The 25,839-nt window shown below is 52.2% G+C and overlaps 1 protein-coding gene across 5 annotated transcripts in view; it reads left to right on the top strand.

Moving 5' to 3' along the window:
• Positions 1 to 25,839, top strand: part of TBC1D16 (TBC1 domain family member 16) — a 96,635-nt gene that overhangs the window by 2,280 nt on the left and 68,516 nt on the right. For 3 of the 5 annotated variants that reach the window (XM_009433444.5, XM_063799995.1, XM_001159856.8), the window contains exons 2-3: positions 20,060 to 20,302; positions 22,921 to 23,518. In XM_009433444.5, coding sequence (XP_009431719.2) covers positions 20,122 to 20,302; positions 22,921 to 23,518 — 779 coding nt within the window. In that variant the 5' untranslated portion in view covers positions 20,060 to 20,121. Of the gene's footprint in view, positions 1 to 10,021; positions 10,098 to 20,059; positions 20,303 to 22,920; positions 23,519 to 25,839 lie in introns of those variants that run through there. The other 2 variants (XM_009433441.5, XM_009433442.5) reach the window with 2 other exon arrangements.

Raw genomic sequence — 25,839 nt, 5'->3', positions numbered from 1 at the left:
GAAGTTCAAGACCACCTTAGGCAACCTAGAGAGACCCTATCGCTACAAAAAATGAACAAATTAGCTGGACATGCTGGTGGGCACCTATGGTCCCAGCTATTTGGGTGGCTGAGGTGGGAGGATAGCTTGAGCCCGGGAGGTCAGGGCCGCAGTGAGCCATGACCAGCCTCTGCATTCTAGCCTGGGTGACAGAGTGAGACTCTGCTTAAAAAAAAAAACCTAAAAAACCCAAACAAACAACAACAACAAAAAACAAAACAACAACAAAAACCCCAACTCCTCTGGCACTTAGTTAATTCTTCAGTGCCTTAATTTCCCCATCTATACTACCTACTTCAGAGACTTCGTGCAAGGATTATGAAAAGCATTGAATTCCTGACACATCCTGAGTTACCATTTAGGATGTGGTAAGTAATGTCAAATGGTCATTTAACACTGTTATTAATGACCGTTATTTGGATTTTCCACATTTAACTAGATTGACACAAAACATTTTGTTTTTGTGCTTTGACTCCTCACTCCCCTTTGTGTGGTCCATGAGGTGGAAAGTGATTCCAGGCAGATGTAGGATTTACTATTTGTGCATATGTGTACTCTTATCTTTACAGCTTGACCGGGGGCTGGGTCCCTGCAGGATGCTATGGGGAGCAGAGCTGATCAGGTTGCCTGGCAACACCACCTCCTGTGAAAATCTTAGCTCCCCTTCTTCCCTGGCTGAGGGACCCTGATTTTTGTCACAGGCCTAAATTCTCTTGTAAGATTAGCTACTTTGTTTCATCCAGCATTAAGCACCGGGGGCGGGTGGCTCTGGGATGTGAAGGTGACAGCGCAGAGGATGATTTTATGATCGAATTGTACACCATTTGTATTGCGTTTGCATTATATTGCTGTTAATGAGGCCAGTGCACAGGAGAGAGCACACATTTGCACCCTTCCCAAAAATATGGGGCAATGATGTTGGAGGCCTTTTTCCGTTCACCTCAGCGGCGGTGTTTTTTATCCTGTTGGCTTTGTTGGTGTTTTTATCCTATCTGTCCTTTGAGCACCTGATCTTGCATCTCTAATAAATCTGCTTTTATGAGCTGTCTGGTGGCATCTGATTTGAAATACGTTCTTTACTCTGTCTTCGGAACTTACATAACCATCCTCAAAGGATGAGAGAAATCGGGCCACTGTAAGACTAAGTTCGATTTCTGCCCGTGGTGTCTTCTGACACATGAATAACAGAAAGAAAAGAGAAATAATCCAAATCCACTGTCCAGTCGGAATGGCCTGCCCTTCTGTTGCTGAGCCTTGGGCGGTGAGTCTGCGCAGGCGTTGGAAGGTGATACATGTGTCTGCTTGCCTGTATGGGCTGCAGACGCTGAGATGTGGCAGTATTTTCTCCGTGGTCTTTCTGGATTGGTCACTATGAAGCCACCGTACGGCGGGTGCCAAGCCCGCGTCCATGCTGGCTTGCACACTTCAGTCGTGTGCTGCTTTTTGCATGTTGAGTGAGCCTGAATTCAATGCTCCAATATAGTTCATCATTACTCTAGCCTTCTGGAAGTGGGGGAAAGGGTGAACTTTACAGATGTCATCTGACAGCCTTTTGCCTTTTATTTTCTGTAACTAAAATGCCTTCTCAAAGCAAGATCAGTTGTGTTGCTTTTGGGTGTTGTTAATATGTCCCCCCAGTTTCAGTTTTGTTTTGCAGTGCATTCGCTGCTCCTTCACTGACAGATGCTGAGAAGCTTTAGGCCTCCATGTTTACAGGCACAGCACAGAAGCAGGAGGTACCTGAGCCAGACTCAGGGCAGTTTTTGATTTCCTGGCTGGGTCTGCATCTTCCCTTACCCTTTGTGTTTAGTCTTTCCTTAGTCCCAGATCCAGGCTCACCTCTGAGTTGAGTTTCTTCTCCCAGGCCTGACTTCCTTGGCTCTTTGCGGGGGAAATGGGATTTTACAATTTACTATCAAGGGTGTACAAACGGCAGATGGTCTCTCCTTGGAGGCAGAGGCTTTGGGGTTTTCCAGGGAGTGGGTGCTAATCAGGGTGACCGCTGGACAGTTGCAAAAGGAGAGTCACAGCCGCACAGGCCACCAGGTTTTCCCTCACCACCGTTTTGGTGATGGTCCTGCCCCGTTATAGCCTCTCAGGGGTCCTCTTTCCCTATGGTCCAAGATCCCAGCACTGCAGTGAATGCCCCAAGCCCTAGTTCCTTCATTTTAAATACAACTTGATGTCCCGTTCTCGCTTCTGCATAGAGGCTCATCTTTGGGCCCCAGGCTTTCCGGGTGTATCCTGAATGTGGCTTCTGTGTGCAGCCGGTATCTTTATTTTCTCAATTCATCCTGTAACTTGAAGTTCAGCGCAGCTGCGAGGAGAAATCATGGCGGCCCCGCAGGGGATTATCCTCGTGATGAGACTGAAGGAGCTACCTTCCCCAAGCCTGCTGCCCGGGGACTGGGTCCTGATCCTGGCTGCCTACAGGATTCCATATCGCCCTTTGACCCGCAAAGCCAGGGGTTCCCAGGAAGATGGGTAGGGCCCCTGCCTGGCTCTGGGCAGGTGGAGGAAGCTGGGGCCTCATCCAAGGCATGCCAGCAGCAGACGTTCTGCAGCGGGGGCAACGCGATCCTTGTTTGCGTGTGTCTGGCTCGTGTTTAATAAGGTGTCGCTGTTTCCCTGTTCTTTGTTGCTTGGGCTTTGAGGGCAAAGCAGATGAACCAGTTTCTGCCGGCCATGTGCCAGGTGACCGGGCTCAGTGCGTGTTGCTCCCTGAGCAGTCTGGCAGTGACATGGCCATGGGAATAATCGGCTGTGGGCTGCGTCCCGTGGCCCCCACACCCTGCCTGCCTCTGCCTCTGCCCCTGCCTGTCACTAGTGGGCATGGGCTGCGTCCCTCTGGTGAGTGGGAACTGCCAGCTCCATGGGTTTCCAGGACCAGGTCTGTCCTGCTGACCACTGCATCCTGGCCCCTAACCCAAGGTGGCCCTGAGGCCGGTGCACGGCACAGAGTGAGCAAGAGAAGAGGCTGGGGTTATACCTCTCTCCTAGTGGCTCCAGGCTACCTCCAGGAGGGTTCTGGAAGAGACTTTTGCACCTCTGTTCTTTTTGTTTTCCTGTTTGGGAACTGTTGGAGCCCTTTAGGCCAGGACAGGAAACCAAGACCTTAGGTGGAGGCAGCCTCCACGGGCAGGTCCTGGTCATGAACCTGCAGCCCTCCTGTGTCCATTCTCGCTGCCCTCACAGGGACGTCGGGGCCCAGGCGCGCTCCTCTCCTGGGTTCTAGGCCTCGGTCCTCATCCTACTGCTAAAAGAGTAGTCACTCTGCGTGGGGGGTTCACCGTCAGTGGGTGAGCAGGTCAGAGGCCGCCCCGCGAGTTGGAAATCAGCTCCTTACAGTGTCCTCGGCTTGGTGTGGTTGGCAGAAGAATGGCCCCCAAAGATGCCCATGTCCTAATCCAGGGAATTTGTAAATATGGTATGTTACGTGGCCACGGATTCAAGTTGGGGATGGAATTAAGGTTGCTCAGCAGCTGACCTTGAAATGGGGGATGATCCTGGGTTATATGGGTGGGCCTGATGCAATCGCAGGATCAGGCAGGAGAGTCAGGGTCAGAGAGATGAGGTATGAGAAGGACTCGATCGGCCACTGCTGGCCTTGAAGATGCAGGAAGGGGTCGAGAGCAAGGAGTGTGGGTGATCTTTAGAAGCTGGAAAAAGCAAGAAAACAGACTCTCCCTGAGAGCCTCCAGGAGGAACCAGCCCTGCTGATACCTGGTTTTAGCCCTGTGAGACCCATTCCAGATTTCAGACCTCCAGGACTGTAAGGTTATGCATTTGTGTTGTAGCTGCTAAGTTTGTGTCATTTGTCACAGCAGCCGTAGGAAGCTCATACGCGTGGAATGAGGGCTTTCAAAAGGAGACAAGAGGGGAGACTGTTGTGTCATTTCTTTATCTGTGTTTGCTCATTTCTGGTTTGCTGGTGACTTTGCCACTTTCTACATTGAGGAGGACTCTCTTTTCTAGGGTATAAGTCACCAAATCTTGGGCAGTGAATTTCGGGTAGTAGATGTCTTAACCTCATGCCCTGTGAATATTTGCTAGAGAAGACCCACCCCCACTGCTCACACAGTGAGTCACCAAATCTTTGGCTGCTCCAGGCCAAGTTTCAGTGGCCAAGTGGCTCCTAGGGGACGGGAAGGGAACATGTGTGGTTAACAGCAGGCCCACAGCTGCGCCCTGTGTCAGCTCCAACCCAACAGCCTGGCCGGTTCCCAACAGCATTGTGAAAGAATAGATCTGCTGCCCCTCTCCTCCCCTGCCCGCCCCTCTCTCCTTAGGGCTTCTGAGGTTTCCCACGTCTTTACCTTGCAGGCAGCTCCCCCTACTCCAGCCCCCTCAAAGCGCTCTCGTCCTGGAAGCAGACTTCAGCTACCTTTATCACCAGTTTAACACCCCTGCCAGCTGCAGGTGCTGCGACTCCATGCTTCTCAATGGTGCTCTAATTCTTAAAGAGTTGCAGGTTTCTGGGAAAGAATGACTCTCTGGTGGAGGAGTTTCTGCACAGTTTTTTGTTTTATGAGCCTGTGTATTTTTGTTGAGGAATGGCCAAGTTGTTCTTTCCTTTCAAATTACACAATGGCCTATTTTGCAGAAATCTGGCCCTACCTACTGGTCACCAATGGCTTTGAGCAGCACAGAAATCAACTGGTCGGCTCGGGGCGGTGGCTCACGCGTGTAATCCCGGCGCTTTGGGAGGTCGAGGTAGGCGGATCACGAGGTCAGGAGATCGAAACCATCTTGGCCCACATGGTGAAACCCCGTCTATACTAAAAAAAATACAAAAGTTAGCTGGGTGTGGTGGCGCGCGCCTGTAATTCCAGCTACTCTGGAGAATTGCTTGAACCCAGGAGGCAGAGATTGCAGTGACCTTAGATTGTGCCACTGCACTCCAGCCTGGGCGACAGAGCGAGACTCTGTCTCAAAAAAAAAAAAAAATCAACTGGTCATCATGCCCCGGGCTGATGGTTTAGAATCAGCATTGACGCTTTTACTTTTTGCCTTCTAAAATCGTTCTTTTTTGAGATAGAGTCTCGCTCTGTCACCCAGGCTGGAGTGCAATGGTGCCATCTCGGCTCACTGTAACCTCTGCCTCCTGGGTTCAAGCGATTCTCCTGCCTCAGCCTCCCGAGCAACTGTGATTACAGGTGTGTGCCACCATGCTCGGCTAATTTTTGTATTTCTAATAGACAGGGTGTTACCATGTTGGCCAGGCTGGTCATGAACTCCCGACTTCAGGTGATGCACCTGCCTCGGCCTTCCAAAGTGCTGGGATTACAGGCGTGAGCCACTGCGCCCGGCTATTCTTTTTTTCTTTTCTTTTTTTTGTACACTCAAGCTGATGCAAGTTGTAGATCCTGGCTTCAATCCATCTGTGAATTCTTTGTGCCAACTGCCAAGTTGGCATTGCTATCCTTTCCATCAACAAAAACAAGGCATTTGGAACCTTAACGAAGATGGCATTCTGGGAGGCACATTATAAAAGGAGCGTCTCGGAGGTGTCATGCACTCGGGAGCTTATGATTGAAAACACAAACCGACAAGGACGTCACCGTTTCAAAATACAAATGTGAAGTGGATGCATTTGAGGAGAATGGGGGGTTCTTATTGTCAAGGATCTACCCTTAGCTGCTTCTCTTTTTTTTTTTTTTTTTTTGAGTTGGAGTCTTGCTGTGTCGCCCAGGCTGGAGTGCAGTGGTGCGATCTCAGCTCACTGCAACCTCTGCCTCCCGGGTTCAAGCAATTCTCCCGCCTCAGCCTCCCAAGTAGCTGGGATTACAGGCGCCTGCCACCATGCCCAGCTAGTTTTTGTATTTCTAGGAGAGACGGGGTTTCGCCATGTTGGCCAGGCTGGTCTCAAACTCCTGACCTCAAGCGATCTGCCGCCTCAGCCTCCCAAAGTGCTGGGATTACAGGCATGAGCTACTGCACCCGGCCTCTTTTTTTTTTTTTTTTGAGACAGGGTCTTGCTCTGTCACCTAGGCTGCAGTGCAGTGGCGCAAGTACAGCTCATTGCAGCCTCAACTCCCAGGGTCGAGCGATCCTCCCACCTCAGCCTCCTGAGTAGCTGAGACTATAGGCACAGGCCACCAAGCCTGGCTAATTTTTAAAGTTTTTTTGTAGAGACGAGGTTTCTCCATGTCCCCCAGGCTGATCTCGAACTCCTGGGCTCAAGCGATTATCCTGACTCAGCCTTCTGAGTATCTGGGACTATAGGCACATGCCACCATGCCCAGCTAATTTTTGCTTTTTTTGTAGAGACGGGGTTTCACCATGTTGCCCAAGCTGGTCTCAAACTCCTGGACTCAGGCGATCCGCCCACCTCGGACTCCCGAAACTGTTAGGATTGCAGACATGAGCTACCATGCCCAGCCTCCTCAGCTTCTCTATCCATCTTCATCTCTCAGGATTTGGGGAGGGGATTTGTAATAATTGCCACAAGGTGCTTTGAGCATCTTGCATTGCTATTTTGATTTTGATGAACTCTGAGTCCTTCCTATAGATTGGAAAAGCCTGGTGTCTGTTCTTTGCTGCAGGTCTGTCTTAGCTCCCTTTCCAGTGTTCAGTCATTTTGTGTCTTAGGAGTTCTGCTGGCTGCCCCTGCCTCTGTTCGTGTACTCATGAGAAGGCATCTGGCCCCTAGGAAGAGCCCCAGGCCCGCAGAAGGGAACCTGGATGTCCCCCTTGCTCTGAGTTCCATACTGGGGCAGCCTTCCTGACATCCAGCTTCCTTGCCTCCCAGGACGAATGGTTTTCTTTGCCCCCCTCAAACCCCGCAGGACTCCAGGTCCCTAAGGTCATGGGCATCGACTGCTCCATACTGCTGTGGGCAAGGGCCATTCAAAGTCTTGCATCTTGCAGATTCAAGGACATTAGGAAACTCTCCCATCAGACAACTTGGGCTGCCGGCAGCTGGGTTCTCAGTCCAGGAACCAAATGTTGTCTTTGACTCTGCTCTGTTCAGCCTGCCTCTAGTGCCTGCCTGTTCTCGGCATTGGTCCACACAACTCCACCCTCGTCCACGCCTCCTCCACACCTCTTTGGATGCAAGCTTCCTGATCTCAAGCCTCTTTTTATTTTAAACTAATAGATTCCCCCCTCCCCCAGAAGATGATGTTTGTTTGTTTTGGAGAGAGAGTCTCGCTCTGTCACCCAGGCTGGAGTGCAGTGGCACAATCTTGGCTCACTGCCACCTCTGCCTCCCGGGTTCAAGCGATTCTCGTGCCTCAGCCTCCTGAGTAGCTGGGATTACAGGCGTGCGCCACCATGCCTGGCTAATTTTTGTATTTTTAAATTAGCGATGGGGTTTTGCCATATTGACCAGGCTGGTCGTGAACTCCTGACCTCAGGTGATCCACCCGCCTTGGCCTCCCAAAGTGCTAGGATTACTGGCGTGAGCCACCATGCCCGGCCGCCCCTTTCTTTTTACTATTAAATAATCCTCCATTATTTAGGTGTATCGCAGTTTATTTATTTATTCAGCTGTTGGAGAACATCTCGGTTGCTTCTGAGTGTTGGCAGTTATGAGTAAAGCTGCTCTCAACGTCCGTGTGCAGTTTCTGCGTGGCGGACTTCATTGTTTAGAGCAGTTTTAGGTTTACAGAAAAATGAGCAGAAGGTACAGAGTGCTGTATGTGAGGAGACAGGGGGCGGGGGGCCACTGCTTCCCTGTGGGGCTTCCTGTCTCATGGATTGAGAGTCCTTAAGGAGGCCTGGACACCATTCTCTGTACCTCTGTTCCTGCTGTGTGAAGAAGGAACCGTGTGACACCGACAGGTGAACCTTCCAGGGTCCCTGGGTCTTAGGGACACAATCAAGGGACAGAAGTGGACCAGAAGTCACTGCCCTGGGCAAGCTCCTGGCCATTAGGCAGCAGTGTCTCCCTGGCACTCTAGCAGGAGGGTGCTCCTGGGTGGGTGGGGGGGGCTCCTGGCAGGGGGGTGCTTCCAGCAAGGAGGTGCTCCTAGCAGGCAGCTGCTCCCAGCAGGGGGGTGCTCCCAGCAGGCAGGCCCCGAAGCCCAGGCGCCAGGGCTGCTGCAAAACTCTCCAGGGCTCTCGGGGGCATTTGCCAGGCCCCTTATTCAGCCCTCAGAGCCTAGGCGCCCCCTCCTCCAGCTCACAGAGCCTGCACTTCCTGCCGCCCGGGGACAGGTGGCTGACTTGTGTTTATGGACCCAAGCATGGGGGCTGGGTAGGGAGGCTCCTGCGGCCCCGGATCCGCCTGGGGCTTCCCTAATCCTGGAGACAGCTGGGAAGGAGTGGGGCCCAGGCAGCCTCTGACGTGTCAACACTGGCGCTGTCGAAGAACAGAGGCAAAGCTGGTAGAGCAGAGGGTGGCTGTGTGTGGTGTGTGTCATGGGGTGCGTGTGTGTCATGGTATGTGTGTGTCTATGGTGTGTGTGTCCTGGTGTGTTTGTGTGTGTCATTGTGTGTGCCTATGGTGTTTGTGCGTATATGTGGGTGTGTCATGGTATGTGTGTGTGTGTCATAGTGTGTGTGTATGGTGTGTGTCATGGTGTGTGTTTGTGTGTCATGGTGTGTGTGTGTGTCATAGTGTGTGTGCCTGGTTGTGTCATGGTATGTGTGCATCTGTGGTGGGTGTGTGTGTCTGTGGTGTGTGTGTAGAGTGTGGTGTGTGCCTATGGGGTTGTGTGTGTGGTGTGTCTATGGTGTGTGTGGTGTGTGTGTCTATGGTGTGTGGTGTGTGTGTGTGATGTTTATGCAGTGTGCCTATGGTATGTGGTGTGTGATGTATGTATCTGTGGTGTGTGTCTACGGTGTGTATGTAGTGCGTGTGTCTATGGTGTATGTGCCTATGGTTTGTAGTGTGTGGTAGGTATGTGTGTCTATGGTGTGTATGTAGTGTGTGTGTCTTGGTGTCTGGTGTATGTGTGGTGTGACTATGGTGTGTCGTGTGTGGCATGTGTGTCTATGGCATGTGTGTCTGTGTGTCTATGGTGTGTATGTCTATGGTGTGTGTGGTGTGTGTGCTTATGGTGTGTGGTGTGTGTGTCTATGGTGTGTGGTGTGTGTGTCTATGGTGTGTGTATCTATGGTGTGTGGTGTGTGTGCCTGTGGTGTGTGGTGTGTGTGTATATGGTGTGTGGTGTGTGTATGGTGCGTGTGGTTTGTCTATGGTGCGTGTGGTGTGTGTCTATGGTGTGTGGTGTGTGTGTCTATGATGTGTAGTGTGTGTGTCTATGGTGTGTGTGGTATGTGTGTCTATGGTGTATGGTGTGTGTGTCTATGGTGTGTGTTGTGGTGTGTGGTATGGTGTGTGGTGTGTGGTATGTGTGTCTATGGTGTGTGTTGTGGTGTGTGGTATGGTGTGTGGTGTGTGGTATGTGTGTCTATGGTGTGTGTGGTGTGTGGTGTGTGGTCTATGGTGTGTGAGCTTCTCGGCCTCTGACTCCTCCGGGGTGGGAGCAGCAGGCATGGGGTTTGGGATCTCCAAGGGGCTGGGGTCCGTGGGGCTGTGCCCCGCTGCAGTCCTGCCTGGTGGGCTGAAGTGGGGCCTCTGGTTGGGGCCGGGGCTGCGGGTAGGGCCGGGTAGGGCCATCTGGCCCGGAGCTGCGCTTTGTCGCGGAAAAGCCAAAAGCCGCTTCTGCTTAGCCGGCCGGCGAGGGATTTGGGCCCCGCCCGCAGTCGCCGAGGGCTGCATCCTTAGCTGCTGCGCTGGGTCCTCCAGCCTCGTCCTGGAGGGGCCTGGGAGCCCTGTGCGCCGGAGCTCTTTCCTCCTCTTCTGACAGGATCGGGTTAAACTCAGATTTCTCTTCTCTGGCTGGAGGACTCCGTGGAGCTGCAGAATGAGGGCGCTGCCAAGGTGGATTTTGGACCCTGAATGGAAATTCACACCAGGGCTGGAGGCGCCAGCTGGGCCTGGGAGGTGGGAGATGAGGGCGGCCTGACACAACCCGCTGTGACTGTGGCCGGGGTGGTGGGAGAGAAGCCCACAGCGGGGCCAGGCGGGCCACCGAGGAGCAGGGCCACCCCAGCCACGCCCTGAGCCGGGGGCCCGGCAGCAGTTCTCGCTCCTGGCCTGCACCGAGGTGAGGAATGCCTGGAAGGGTCCCTGGGTGTGCACAGCCTGGACCAGTGGGCTGTGCGCTCTAAGTGGCACTGAGCGTCTCTTTCAGCAGTGGCCACACGAAGCAGGATTGAGATTCAGGGAAGAAGTGGCTGCAGGGGCTGTGGGCCTCCGCAGGGAAGGGTCTCTGACGAGCTTGCCCTGGGCTCATGGGGAACTGTGGCTTCATGCTGGGACTGCGGGGCGGAAGGAGGGCATGGAGGGCTGTGGCTGCCCGGGTACTGTCCCATGGTAGCCTCCGAGCAGCGGTCACTGAAGCCCGTTCGCAATACCCCTGGAGGCCGCCTGCCCATCAAGGGGAGGGGAGCAGCTGGGCTTGATCTTTGGAAGGGACATCTGGTGAATTTCTGAAAACGTATTTTATTGCAGGTGCTTTCATCAGGGTGGAGGGGGTGGCCTGGGGAGGAAGTTAAAATGACCCTGCCTGTCCCATTTCGCGGTAAATCTTGCCTGTGATGAGCCATTACTCTCACCAGAGCGTGTGATAGTATGAGAACCGTGGATCTCACACACGTGTTTGTCACATGTGCAGCGTTGCGGCAGCTGAGAGGGTGTGGACCATGAGGTGGGCCAAACCACATAGGCCTCCGGGTCACGGCCAAGGCACCTCTTAAAATTGTCCATAAAGTTTTATATAATAAATGTCCCCGGCCAGGCACGGTGGCTCACGCCTGTAATCCCAGCACTTTGGGAGGTTGAGGCGGGCAGATCACCTGAGGTCAGGAGTTTGACACCAGCCTGGCCAACATGGCAAAACCGTCTCTACTAAAAATACAAAAATTAGCCAGGTGTGATGGCAGGTGCCTGTAATCCTAGCTACATGGGAGGCTGAGGCAGGAGAATTGCTTGAACCTGGGAGGCGGAGGTTGCAGTGAGCCAAGATTGTGCCATTTCACTCCAGCCTGGGCGACAGCGTGAGACTCCGCCTCAAAAAAATAAAAACAGGGCCGGACGTGGTGGCTCACGCCTGTAATCCCAGCACTTTTGGAGGCCAAGGCAGGTGGATCACCTGAGGGCAGGAGTTCGAGACCAGCCTGGCCAACATGGTGAAATCCAGTGTCTACTAAAAAAATACAAAAATTAGCCAGGCGTGGTGGTGGGCACCTGTAATCCCAGCTACTCGGGAGGCTGAGGCAGGAGAATCACTTGAACCTGGGAGGCAGAGGTTGCAGTGAGCCAAGATAGCACCACTGCACTCCACTAGCCTGGGCAACAAGAGAGAAACTCTGTCTCTAAATAAATAAATAAATAAATAAAAATAAACGTCCCAGCTTTATTAATTTATCATAGATTTCAGTGTTTTTGTCAGATAACTGAGTAAGCAATAAAAACAGGGCCTAGCAATAAAAACAACATAAACACTCAATGAACTGCTCGATACTTTAGTTAACATGTGAGTCCCTTTCAGGTAAATGTATGCTTTGAATTAGGCTTTTGAAATGTTAAAAGTAGTTCATTGAACATAGAAGAAAATATAGACCAATGTTTAACGATCTTTAGCTTGGAAAGGATTATATTAAGTATAAAAGTAATAAAGGAAGTTACTAAGAAAAAGTTACCATCAATTTACATAAAAGTTTAAAACCTCCGTATGTCAAAATAGGTAATATAAATAAAAGGCAAACAACAAATTAGGAGAAATACATGTGTGTCATGGTATGTGTATGTGTCATAGTGTGTGTGTGTCATAGTGTGTGTGCCTGGGTGTGTCATGGTATGTGTGCATCTGTGGTGGATGTGTGTGTCTATGGTGTGTGTGTAGAGTGTGGTGTGTGCCTATGGGGTGTGTGTAGAGTGTGGTGTGTGCCTATGGGGTTGTGTGTGTGATGTGTCTATGGTGTGTGCAGTGTGTGTGGCTGTGGTGTGTGGTGTGTGTGTCTGTGATGTTTATGCAGTGTGCCTATGGTGTGTGCCTATGGTATGTGGTGCGTGATGTATGTATCTATGGTGTGTGTCTACAGTGTGTATGTAGTGATCTTTGCTATATAAAGAGTTCTTACATATCAATGAAAATTCCATCTCAGCTTAATCTCTGTATTAAAAATAATAAGAATTCCACCACGCCAGCAGAAAAATTGTCAAAGCACACCAACAGATAATTCACAAGTGAACACAAATGTCTAATAAATATAGTATAATCTGTCACCCAGGGTGGGGTGCAGTGGTGCAATCATGGCTCAATGCAGCCTCGACATCCTGGGCTCAAGTGATCCACCTTAGCCTCCCGAGTAGCTGGGACTACAGGCACACACCACCACACCCAGCTAATTTTTTAGAAGTGGGATCTTTTTATGTTGCCCAGGCTGGTTTGTTTGTTTTTGTTTTTTGAGATGGAGTTTCACTCCTGTTTCCAGGCTGGAGTGCAATGGCATGATCTCGGCTCACTGCAACCTCCACCACCTGAGTTCATGCTTCAGCCTCCCGAGTAGCTGGGATTACAGGCATGCACCACCATGCCTGTCTAATTTTGTATTTTTAGTAGACACGGGGTTTCTCCATGTTGGTCAGGCTGGTGTCGAACTCCCGACCTCAGGTGATCCACCCGCCTTGGCCTCCCAAAGTGCTGGGATTACAGGCGTGAGCCACCGCGCCCGGCCCTGCCCAGGCTGGTTTTGAGCTCCTGGGCTTGAGCGATCCTCCCACCTCGGCCTCCCAAATTGTTGGAATTACAAGTGTGGACCACTGTGCCCAGTCAGAAAACCATTTTTCAGTTCCCAGCCTGGTGGAGATTTAAATCCCTGGCAGCACTCTTACATTTCGGGGAACCCACTGGGCAGTACGAGTTGGGGTCCAGTTTATCCTCCTGGGGAAACAGTAATCCTGGAAATAATGAGGATACAGATGAAGATTTATGTATTAAAATATGGAGTTTATTATTTCAGTAGCCACTAGTTGGAAGCCAGATGCCTAGCAATGGCGGCTGATTCTATGAAGATGGAGGGTTGGCATTTATAATTTTTATTTTTATTTATTTATTTGTTTTGAGATGGAGTCTCGCTCTGTCGCCCAGGCTGGAGTGCAGTGGCGCCATCTCAGCTCACTGCAACCTCCACCTCCTGAGTACAAGCAATTCTCCTGCCTCAGCCTCCTGAGTAGCTGGGACTACAGGCACCCGCCCCTACGCTTGGCTAATTTTTGTATTTTTTAGTAGAGACAGGGTTTCACCATGTTGGCCAGGCTGGTCTTGAACTCCTGATCTCAGGTGATCCGCCCGCCTCAGTCTTCCAAAGTGCTGGGATTACAGGCGTGAGCCACCACACCTGGCCTTATACTTTTAAAATGTGTTAATAATGTGGTATATTTGTTTGCTAGGGCTGCCCTAACAAAGTACCAGGGTCCAGGTGGCTTGAGCAATAGAAATCTCTCTGACAGCCCTGGAGGCAGGAAGTCTAAGATCAAGGTGTCGGCAGGATTGTTTCCTTAGGAGGCTGTGAGGGAGGGGCTGCTCCAGGCCTGCTCCTTGCTGGTAGGTGGCATCATTGTATTCACACAGCACTCTCCTTGTATATAGGCACCTGCCACCAACTTCCTCTTTTTATAAAGACACCAGTCATATTGACCTCAAGGTAACTTGATCACCTCTATAAAGATGCTGTCTTCAAAAACAGTTTCATTCTTGGGTACTGGGGTTTAAGACTTCAACACAGGAATTTTAGGGGATGTACTTCAACCCTAAAGTTTGTTATATCATAAATATACTTCACCTGGGAAAATATATTTATGATCCAACTGAAAGCAAGATATGATATAATTCCAAGGAGTGGGTTTTTCATTAATTCATTCATTATAGGGCACAAAATATAGTAGAGAATACATAAATGTCTTAGGATTATGTGATTTAAGGGACACGTATTCTTCCTTTTCCTTCTCTGAGTGTGTTTCATAACTAAAAAAAAGTTTTAAAAAATGGGCCAAGGATTCTCCACTTCTAGTTTGCTGGTGACCAGAGGTTGGGAACTAGGTTGGATTTCGATGAAATAACCTCTTGCAAAACAGCAAATGCACTTTACAAATAAGGAGAATTGTTTTTAGAGAGCAAACAGTCCTGTCTAATGTTTAATAGACATGCTCCATTTCTCCAAAAAGAGCCCAGTCTCTCCAGAACAATCTGGGAGGGGCGGGGGGTTGTCCTGGTGTCCCAGGTGGCGGGTGATGGAGGAGCCGGAGTTCTGCACGTGGGGGACGAAGGTCTCACGCTGCAGGGTTTCCCGCTCACGAAATGACCCTGAGTGGTCAGAACCTGTCTTCTCCTCCGTAAAGCTGCACTGTTGGGACGCACCTCGCAGGGCCACAGTGAGGTTCTGCCTGTCATGGTATGGGAGAAAATGCTCTATTTTGAACACTTGTATTTCGGAATCACATTCTTTTGATTATCCTCAGTGCTGGCAAAACATTTTCACTTAAAGAGGGTTTTGATTTGGGGAAGCAGCTGAGAGCTGTGTGCAGCCAGCTCTGGCGACTGGAGCGATCACACTGAGTAGAGCCGTTTGAAACACAGAAGGAGGTGGGCTCCAGCCCCGCTGCGGCCTTGTCCAGTGTGGACACCGCGCAGGCTACAGAGCACCCAAAACATGGCTGGGCAGAACTTTGACGTGCTTAAGTGCAAAATGCACAGCAGACTTTGGAGACTTTAAGGACATAAAATAGGTCGGGTGAGGTGGCTCCCGCCTGTAATCCTAACACTTTGGAAGGCTGAGGCAGGAGGATCACTTGAGGCCAGAAGTTCAAGACCAGCCTGGGCAAAAAAGTGAAACCTCATCTCTACAAAAAGTAAAAAAATTATCGGGACCTGGTGGCATGTGCCTTTAGTCCAGGCTATTTGGGAGACTGGGCAGGAGGATTCCTTGAGCCCAGGAGTTTCAGAATACGGTGAGCTGTGATCACACCACTGCACTCTAGCCTGGGTGACAACCTGTCTCTAAAAAAAAAAAGAATGTAAAAGATTTCATTAATAATTTTTTCAGGCTGGGCACGGTGGCTCACGCCTGTAATCCCAGCACTTTGGGAGGCCGAGGCAGGCAGATCACGAGGTCAGGAGATCGAGACCATCCTGGCTAACATGGTGAAACCCCATCTCTACTAAAAATACAAAAAAATTAGCCAGGCATGGTGGCGGGCGCCTGTAGTCCCAGCTACTCGGGAGGCTGAGGCAGGAGAATGGCATGAACCTGGGAGGCGGAGCTTGCAGTGAGCCGAGATTGCACCATTGCACTCCAGCCTGGGCTACAGAGTGAGACTCCGTCTCAAAAAATAAAAAAAAAAGAAATAATGTTTTCATATTGACTATATGCTGAAATAATAATATTTTGGATATATTATGCTAAAAATTATTAAAATTAATTTCACTTTTTTTTTTTTTTGCTTACCAGAAAATTTAAAATTGTATCTATGTCTCCTGCAGTGTTTCTGTTGGACATGGCTGGTCTAGAGGACGGCGAGCAATTTTCTTGCAGGGCTTATTAAATGACCTTGCAATTCTTGAAGAATTCTTGAATTCTAAAACTATTCTGGATAACATTAGAACAGAACATAGCTTTTCCACGTGATTATTGGGAAGGACAATATGTTTTTTGATTTGTAGTTTGCAGTGTGATTTTTTAAATTAAGTTTCGTCACTTGGTTGTCATATGCCCCTGTGTGGGATGAAGTGTTTAGGCCAAGAGTGGCCAGAAGGCTTCCTGGAGAGATTGGCCAGGAGCTGGTTTGGATAGGTGGAGAAGAATCCCCCGGATTTGGTCAGATGGTCTATGCCAGGGCAGTGCCATCTGCAACCCACAGGCCAAAGCCAGCCTTCCACCTGTTTCGTACAGCCTATGAGCTAAGGATGGTTTTTACTTTTTTTTTTTTTTTTTTTTTGTGAGATGGAGTCTTGCTCTGTCGCCCAGGCTGGAGTGCAATGGAGCGATCTAGGCTCACCACAACCTCTGCCCCCTGGGTTCAAGCGATTCTCCCGCTCGAGCCTCCCGAGTAGCTGGGATTACAGGCATGCACCACCACACCCGGCTAATTTTGTATTTTTAGTAGAGATGGAATTTCTCCATGTTGGTCAGGCTGGTGTCGAACTCCCGACCTCAGGTGATCCGCCCACCTAGGCCTCCCAAAGTGCCGAGATTACAGGCGTGAGCCACCGCGCCTGGCCGGTTTTTACGTTTTTTAAGGGGGTTGAAAAAATGGAAAGAATTCTTTTTGAGACGCGTGAAAAATGATCTAGAATTTAAGCTTGAGTGTCTGTCAGTAAAGCTTCACTGTCACAGTCACGCCCATCATTTACTGTCTGTGGCTGCTCCTGCACTCCAAGGGCCGAGTTGAGTGGTCACGACAGAGACTCTCCGGCCCAGAGAGTCCAAAGCATTTACTCTCTGGCCTTTTGCAGAACAAGTTTGCTGACCCCTGCACCAAGGGGTCGACTTTCTTCTGCAGCCTTCATTGGACATGTTGAGGGGGCCTAAAAAGGGGTGGGCTAGGGAGAGCTGAGTGGATGAGGGCCCTGGAGACGGTTGAGATCAGGCAGAGGGCGTCGGTGGCTCAAGGCTGAGGAGGTGAGGATCTGAGCTGGGTCCCCACCCCCAGAACTGGTGATTTTCACAAGTGATGTTGACGTCGGGATCTCTGAGATGGGGAGATGGGAGTGATGGATCTGTCAGAGGAAAGACATGGGAATGGGAAGGCCACTCCTGGGCTGGCTGGAACATCTTTGGAATATTGTGCTTAGGAAGTCAGCAGCCATGGAGACAATTGGAAATACACAAACAGGGCTGGGGGAGGCTGAAGCATGGAGGGGGTCAGAGGAGAGGAACCCAGAGAGGCAGAGAGCGCGGAGCCGCCTGGTCCTGGGACGGTGGCCATCACCACTGACATCTGCCCCTTGCCTCGTGCCAGGGTGGGAGCCAGTTCTGCTGAGCCAGTGGGGACCCCTCCACCCACCCACCCTCTGTCCCAGAGCCTAGCCAAGCGCTGGAGGTGAAAGGGACTTGATTTAGGGACCACCCTCAACCAGCTCTGGATCTTTGGAGAAATATAAAAAATGCAGAAAGTTCAAAGAACAAGATCATATACCCAGAGACCCTCCACTAATAGATAATTTTTAACTTTTTTATTGTGGTAAAATCCATATAACATAAAACTTACCACTGTAACCATTTCTAAGTATCAGGTTCAGCGGCATTGAGTACGTTCATGTTGTAGAGCCGCCGCCACTGTCCACCTCCAGGACGCTTTCATCCTCCTAAGCTGAAGCCCTGTCCCCCTTAAACACGACCTCCCCATTCCCCCCACCTCACCCCCTGGCACCCACCATTCCACTTCCTGTCTCTGTGAACCTAACTGCTCTAGGGACCTCACGCGAGTAGAATCCTACAGTGCTTGTCTCTTGTGACTGATTTGTTTCACTTAGCGCAATGTTTTCGGGGTTCATCCGTGCCGTAGCAGGCGTCAGACTTTCTTTTCAAGGCCAAATAATATTCCATTATACTACATTTGGTTTATTCACTCCCAGTTGCTAATTCTTTTTTTTTTTTTTTTTTTTTTTGAGATGGAGTCTCGCTCTGTCACCCAGGCTGGAGTGCAGTGGCGTGATCTCGGCTCACTGAAACCTCCACCTCCTGGATTTAAGCGATTCTCCTGCCTCAGCCTCCCATGTAGCTGGGACTACAGGCACATGCCACCACACCTGGCTAATTTTTGTATTTTTAGTAGAGGTGGGGTTTTGCTATGTTGACCAGGCTGATCTCGAACTCCTGACCTCAGGTGATCCGCCCGTCTCGGCCTCCCAAAGTGCTGGGATTACAGGTATGAGCCACCGCTCCCAGTCAGAATTTCCTTTCTTTTAAGGCCAAATAATATTCCACTGTACCACATTTGGTTTATTCACTCCCAGTTGCTAATTCTTATCATGTTGGCTTCAAGTCTTTTCTTCCTTCAAAGAGGTGAAGGTGAAGCCCCTCTGTGGCTGTCGTCTCCCAGCCCCCCGACCTCTGCAGACTTTTGTGAAGCCGGCCTGCACCCAGCCCAGCTGTGGTCAGAGTCCTGGACATCCCCCATCAGTGATCAGGATGCAGCGTGGCTCTGTGCCTGTCTTTTATTTTTTTTATTTTTTTTATTTTTTTGAGACGGAGTCTCACTCTGTCGCCCAGGCTGGAGTGCAGTGACTCAATCCCAGCTCACTGCAACCTCCACCTCCCGGGTTCAAGCAATTCTCCTGCCTCAGCCTCCCGAGTAGCTGGGATTATAGGCTCGTGCCACCACACCCGGCTAACTTTTTTTTCTATTTTTAGTCAAGACGGGGTTTTGCCATGTTGGCCAGGCTGGTCTCGAACTCCTGACCTCAGGTGATCCACCTGCCTCGGCCCCGCAAAGTGCTTGGATTACAGGCATGAGTCATTGTGCCCAGCTGTGCCTGCCTCTTCACTGACATGGTCGTTCCTTGGCGTGGCTTGGTGTGTGTGTTTGTGAGCTCCATGTGTGTATAGAAGTCTAGTTGGTTCTCATCTGCTATCTAGAGGTTTGGTGGTTTCATTTTTGTTGGTAGAAACTGTCTGCAAAGCATTTGATTAGGTGTTTCCTTGGGTTCCTCCAGGCAGAGTCATAACATGTTTCAGGTCACAGCGCATTATATATACATTTCATACGTCCCAGGTCATCTTACCCACATGAATGTGTCCTCACGGGGCAGAAGTTCTCTGACCCAGTGCTGAGCCTACCTATGGCCAGGGTTCAAGGGCATTTTCTATTTTTTTTTCTTTTTTTCTTCTTATGCTGGTGTTGACCCACTAAATTGATTTCAGGATCTACGATAGGGCTGCAAATTGCAGTTTGAAGAACCACCCTCAGGTATTTCCTAAGGGAGGAATTTCAGGGGGCTTTGGGCCTTCTCAGTGGTGCCAGATTCTGCCATGTTGCTCCCGCATTGGAGGAGACAGGACTGGTGACAGCTCCCCTTTCCCTCATCCTCAGTATTTTTAGACTTAAAATTGCTTTTTGCTGGTCTGTTGGGTGTTGAATTTTTGTTTGAAACTGAGAATCTCTTTACATATTTATCAGTTCTTTGGTTTTCCTCTTGTGTGGAGCACCCATTTTTTTCTGTTGAGATGTTGCTCCTTTTCACCATGAATTTACAGGAGTTCTTTATATATTCTGGATACTAATCCTTTGGTTTATAAATTTTCCTTCTTTCTTTTTTTTTGAGACAGAGTCTCGCTCTGTTGCCCAGGCTGGAGTGCAGTGATGTGCTCTCAGCTCACTGCACCCTCTGCCTCTTGGGTTCAAGCGATTCACCTGCCTTAGCCTCCCGAGTAGCTGGGACTGTAGGCGCCCGCCACCGCACCTGGCTCATTTTTGTATTTTTGGTAGAGATGATGTTTCACCATGTTGGCCAAGCTGGTCTCGAACCCCTTACCTCAAGTGATCTGCCTGCCTCAGCCTCCCAGAGTACTGGGATTACAGGCGTGAACCAGTGCGCCTTGCCTGTTTATTTCTTTTTAATGAATTAGAAGGGCTCATTTGTGCTGATGCAGGTGGGAAACTGAGAAAAGAAAACTTTTTTTGTGAAAAAAAGTTTTTGTGGAGGTTTTTGTGAAATTGCTAAGGTGGGAACAGGGTTCCTGTAGCTTAGTGGTTCTCCTTGGGAGGGATTTTGCCCTCCAGGGCACATTTGGCAAAGCCTGGAGATGTTCTAGTTTTTGTACTGGGAAGGGAGGTGCTGGTGGCATCCACAGGTTGAGCCGAGGGACGCTGCTTAGCTTCCTGCGATGGACGGGGTGGCCTGGCCGAGATGGAGAACGTGGCCTACCCTGTACAGAGCTGTGCACCAGCAGGACACACTCCTGTGGTTAACCAGAGCCCTCCGGGTGCCGAGGCGACACGTACTGCTGTGAGACAGGACGCAAGTCCACAACCTTGACCATCTCCTCTCTCTTCCTCCCCCAGGCAGGTCTTGACGAGCCCTGCCCGGGCCGACTCATGCGGAGGATGGAAACACTTGCCCGGCAATGTCTCTGGGCCGTCTCCTTCGCAGGGCCTCCTCCAAAGCCTCGGACCTCCTGACCCTCACCCCCGGTGGCAGCGGCAGCGGGTCCCCCTCTGTCCTGGATGGAGAGATCATCTACTCCAAGAACAATGTCTGCGTGCACCCGCCGGAGGGGCTGCAGGGGCTGGGGGAGCACCACCCAGGTGAGCCAGGGCAGGCGAGGCTCCAGGGTCGCACAGCCCAGGTTATTTTCCCAGCCAGGGCTCTAAAGGCCCTGGGCCACAGCACGTGAGAGTGCATTTGGTTCCTTTTCCAGAACGTGTAACTAACAGCAGCTGTCCTCCCAGAAGGAGGGTCTGGGGGGTGTTAAGTCTGGCTCATGGCAGGCTGGGTGAGTCCCTCAGCCCTGCTGCTTCCAAAGGGAGGGACAAAAGATGGGTTAGTGATCCCTCAGGCCTGCCTGGCCCCTTGTCATTCGTGTGAATGACTTGCAACAAATAAATGCATTGCTTTGTTCATCTGTGGCTTTATTTAATTTGCATAGCAACCTCATGGGAGTGGCCAGGGCCCCAGCAGGCCTCTTAGGTGGGTAAGGACGCTGGTGTTCAGAGAGGCTGAGCGACTCTCGGCTGCACAGTGCCAGTGTGTGGTGGAGGTGGGGCTGCAGGGCAGTCTCTGGACTCTCTCTTCTCATTTCTTCCTGTTGCCGTCCCCTTCCCTGGCTGCTAAAAGGATGTTTCAGGGCCCCAGTGTCCTGCAGCCTGGCTGTGGCCTGCACCGGCACACCCTAACATTTGCTTGGCTCGGGCAAGAGTACAGACGGAAGTCCCAGACAAGATGGCAAAATAGTAAAGTTGTCATCTGGGCGAGGTGGTTCACACCTATAATCCCAGCACTTTGGGAGGCTGAGGTGGGAGGATTGCTTGAACCCAGGAGTTTGAGACCAGCCTGGGCAACAGAGTTAGATTTCATCTCTATTAAAAAAAAAAAAGTTATAAATTACAGTGAGATCTGGGCACTTTATGCAGATTATGTTTCAATCGAATACTGAATAAATAAATTTTTAAACAAGACAAAAGTTTAAATTATGCCAATGAAACATTTAAAGAGAGTGTTCTGTCCCCCTGCCTTGATAAGTGTATCTTTATAGCCACTGGCTGGTTGGCTGCGGCTGTGTGGGCAGGGGCTTCCCTGGAGTGCCCTAGAAAGGGGTGCAGGTTCTGGGCGATGCGGCCCCTCGACCCGGAGGTTGCCTGGCCTGAGGGTGTTCTAGAGGGAGAGACCAGGGAGTAGCCACCTCGGACCCTCTTGCCGATCTCAAAGGATGTGGAAACACTTCTCAGCCTCAGGCTCATGTTATCCTAATGCCCAGCTGGCTGACATTCCCCAAATTTCCCAGCCTGTTTTGGCAACAGGAGCAGTGCTTGGGAGATTCTAGGGGTCTGAGTTGTGGAGGCCTGGAGAGTGGGTGGGGGAGGCCCAGGAATCAGGATATCCCGAAACTGCGTGGTGCTGGGTTAGGAAATGCCACCTCCCCCCAGAACTGAGCACCCACCCACTTGCTCTGGCCCAGGAGAAATCCCTCCTCCCGTGTCACCAGCAACCCCGTGTGTGACATCAATGCTCATCTGCAAAGGTGGCCCCTTCCTCCAACAATCTGCATTAAAAAAATGCCCTGAGTGCCACTGATGATTGGAAAAGGCCCAAATACCACCCAGCTTGGATGCATTTTTTTTTTTTTTTTTTTTTTTGAGACGGAGTCTCGCTCTGTCACCCAGGCTGGAGTGCAGTGGTGCAATCTCGGCTCACTGCAAGCTCCGTCTCCTGGGTTCACGCCATTCTCCTGCCTCAGCCTCCCAAGTAGCTGGGACTACAGGCGCCTGCCATCACGCCCGGCTAATTTTTTGTACATTTAGTAGAGACGGGGTTTCACCATGTTAGCCACGATGGTCTCGATCTCCTGACCTCGTGATCCACCCGCCTCGGCCTCCCAAAGTGCTGGGATTACAGGCGTGAGCCATCGCGCCTGGCTGTATGAATTCTTTTTGTGAAACAGAATGAAGTCTCCAGCCTCCATCCCTCCTAACAGTGCTGTAAAGCCATGAAGCTGGGCACCTGGGCCGCTGGGCTCACAAAGACAGGGAGGCTGCAGGCAGGTGAGCCCTGGGGCCAGGGTCAGGGCTCTGAACACAGGGAGAGCCCCTGGTATACTTGGAAAGGTGCATGGCAAGCCTGACTTCGTGGCTCATCGCCTGTGATCCTAGCACTTTGGGAGGCTGAGGTGGGAGGTTCGCTTGAGCTCAGGAGTTTGAGACTAGCCTGGGCAACATAGTGAAACCTTATTTCTACCAAAAAAAAAAAAAAAAAAAAATTAGCTGGGTGTGGTGGTGTGCACCTGTAGTCCCAGCTACTCGGGAGCTGAGGTGGGAGGATTGCTTGAGCCTAGGAGGTGGGGGTTGCAGTAAGCTGAGATTGTCCCACTGCACTCCAGCTTGAGACACAGAGCGAGACCCTGTCTCAAAGAAAAAAGAAACAAACCCAAAAACCAAAAAGAAAGGCGCATGGCAGGCCGGTGCTTGGGGACCAGTGCCCCCTGGATCTGCTGGAAGTGTGTGTTCTTAAAAAACACGCATAGCTGGAATTCATTTCAAGCTCCACAGTTTCCCTCTAGTGTTTTTGCTCAGGGCCAGGCTGTATCTGAGGCCGGACTGGCACTTTACTAAAGGGCAGTGGCCTCTCCGAGCAGCTCGCCAAAGGTACCGCAAGGGCCTCATCCACAGCCTCCTGGCCTCTAACACGCCATCCCCCTGGCTCCTCACAGGTTACCTGTGCTTGTACATGGAGAAGGATGAGATGCTGGGAGCCACCCTCATCCTGGCATGGGTCCCCAACTCTCGCATCCAGAGGCAGGACGAGGAGGCCCTGCGCTACATCACACCCGAGAGCTCCCCCGTTCGCAAGGCACCCCGCCCTCGGGGCCGGCGCACCCGGAGCTCAGGAGCCTCCCACCAGCCCTCCCCGACGGAGCTGCGGCCTACCCTGACCCCCAAAGATGAGGACATCCTGGTGGTGGCCCAGAGTGTTCCAGACCGCATGCTCGCCAGCCCTGCGCCAGAGGATGAGGAGAAGCTGGCGCAGGGCTTGGGGGTGGATGGTGCCCAGCCAGCCTCGCAGCCTGCTTGCAGCCCCTCCGGGATCTTGTCGACGGTCAGTCCGCAGGATGTCACCGAGGAGGGGCGGGAGCCGCGGCCCGAGGCCGGGGAGGAGGATGGCTCCTTGGAACTGTCAGCCGAGGGCGTGAGCAGAGACAGCTCCTTTGACTCAGACTCAGACACCTTCTCCTCGCCCTTCTGCCTCTCGCCCATCAGTGCGGCGCTGGCTGAGAGCCGCGGCTCCGTGTTTCTGGAAAGCGACAGCAGGTGAGTTCCTGGTTCTGGGCGTGGGCTCTCGGGAGGCTCCCAAGGCCTGACCTGGGCAGGAAGCACTCACCTGCGTCACCTGTGATGCCAGGTGAGCGCTGGAGGCATCTGCCCGACCTGCCCGCGGCTGTGGCCGTGGCTGTGGCAGGAGCCCCTCCCCGAGGCAAGGGCTTCAGCAGGGAGTCCCCACTTTACACCCCACTGAGAGGACTGTGAAGGGTGCGTCGGGGTGTCCACATTCTTCTCTCTCCTTGAGACTCACTAGGACTAAACAGGCCCTACCAGGTCTGATGGGTCCATGACCAGGGCTAAGCCCCCGGAAGTCCTGGTCCCTTCTGTTCCCATCACCGGAGGGGCAGGAGATTTTCAGTCCCCAAGCGAGTGCCCAAGAGGCCCGGGTGGCATCATTAGGCTCACACACAGGGCTGGCCTAAGCCCAGATGTGCTGGTCTCCAGCTCCCCGCTCTGCCCTGCAGCCCACTGGGCACGTGACCTGGCCCCCTGTGGTCCCCGGAGGCTTTAGCCTCCCTCTTTCTCATAGCTGTGGAGGATGGATGTAGTCCCGGGGCAGTGTTGACCATATTCACCCGACTTGGCAGCCGCTATGCACCCTGGGGAGTCCAGCCAGAGTATCTGGACTCCTTGCTGGCCACACTTGCAGGAGCTAGAGTTGGACCCGTGCTCTGCGGTGGGTTCCCTGGGCCTTGGAACCCAAAGAGACCTTCCTGAGTGGGGAGGGTTGCATGGTGCCACGAGGGCCCTCATGGCCTTGGGATGAGTGCCCGTGTGGTCGCATAAGCCCGGAGCCCCAGAGCCAGCACAGGGGGGCCTGCATCCCACTTCCACAGCCCCTTCCTATGCCCTGGCTGTGGTCCTAAAGCTCATTAGATTTCTAGGCAAATAATGGTGGTGACCACAGACAACAGTAAGAGCCGACATCAGTCAGCGAGCAGGTCATTAACTGTTGAGCTCGTGGTGTGAGCCGGGCGCATGCTGGACGTGGGTGGTCTGGGTCTCGCCTGGGCGCTGGACACCGTGGGCTATGGATGGTACATGTGTGCTTTCCACAGCCCCACGCCCCGTGAGGTGGGCCCTCCTATTATCCCCTGCTATCGAAGGGGAAAGGGCGGCTCGGAGAAGGTCAGCAACTTGCCAGGGGTCTCCCAGCCAGTGCCCGGGCCAAGCTGGGATGTGAACCCAGCTGGGTCTGCCCCAGGGCTGCAGCATAAAAGGTCACCCCAGGCCGATTAAGCCGGGGAGTCGTGGGGCATGAAGTAAGGACACAGGCTTTGCTGGCCTCAGCAGGGGTGACTGTGGGACGGGTTCTTCCCTGATTTTATCCCTCTAATAAGATGCAGTCCATTAGAGCCCCAGGGTGAACCGATAACATTCATCTCAGTTATTGGAGAGTGCAGATAAAAGGAAGCCGTGAGCCGTAACTGAGGACTCCAGGTGCCAGGAGGCTTGCTGAGCTGGGTGGCGTCAGGCGCCAGGGAACCCGAGGAGGTGTGGGGGAGGTGGGGACCGAACTCTGGTCCTGGCCTGGGTCCCGCAGGCCGGACTCAGTCAGAGCTCCCCCTGGTGGTGCCAGGCCAACAGTGCAGCAGAACCTGCAGGCGTCCCCGTGTCCCGGCGTCCCCGTGTCCCTGCATCCCCCGGGCCCAGGCGAGGGGAAGGTCCCAGTTGTGTCCCAGAGAGGTGGTGGGGTTGGCCCCCGGTCTTGGGGCTGAGGATTCTGTGGCAGAACCACAACCAGAAGCTGGCCGGTCAGCTCTCTGTCCCGCAGCCCCATCTCGTAGGGAGCTCAAGTTTAGGAGTTAGGGAGTTGAGTGCCGGTTGAGTCCTGGCACCACTGGTTAGTGTGAACCTGGGAAATTCTTTCTCTTCTTGGAGCCTCGGTTTCCCTGTTTGTAAGATGAGGCTGGTAATATCCACTTTCTGGGGGTATTGTGAGAATGCACCCCGGTTCGCTTTTCCCCGCCCTTCGCCTTGCTGGTTCTTCAGCCTGGCTGCATGTGGGGGTTCCTGGGGGAGCCTTATACGCTGATGCCCAGGTCCCTCCAGGTTCTTCTAGAGCAGTGATTCTCACCCGGGGCCGAGTCTGTGCCCAGGGGGTGTATGGCAATGCCAGGAGACACTTTTTTTTTTTTTAATCACAACTGAGGGTGGGGACGTATTGGCATCAGTGGGCAGCGGACAGGGGTGCTGTGCACTCATTCTGGAAGCCAGGCTGCCCCTCTGCCTGGGACCCGCCGGGGGCCGCCCATCATTTTCAGGATGAAGCGCCATCTCCTTCACTCGGGGTCCAAGGCCCGTCACCA

This window comes from Pan troglodytes, chromosome 19 (genome assembly GCF_028858775.2).
Source record: "Pan troglodytes isolate AG18354 chromosome 19, NHGRI_mPanTro3-v2.0_pri, whole genome shotgun sequence".
Classification (NCBI taxonomy): Eukaryota; Metazoa; Chordata; class Mammalia; order Primates; family Hominidae; genus Pan; species Pan troglodytes.
The sequence above is the reverse complement of the archived record's forward strand: the minus strand, read 5'-3'. Positions and strand labels throughout refer to the sequence as shown.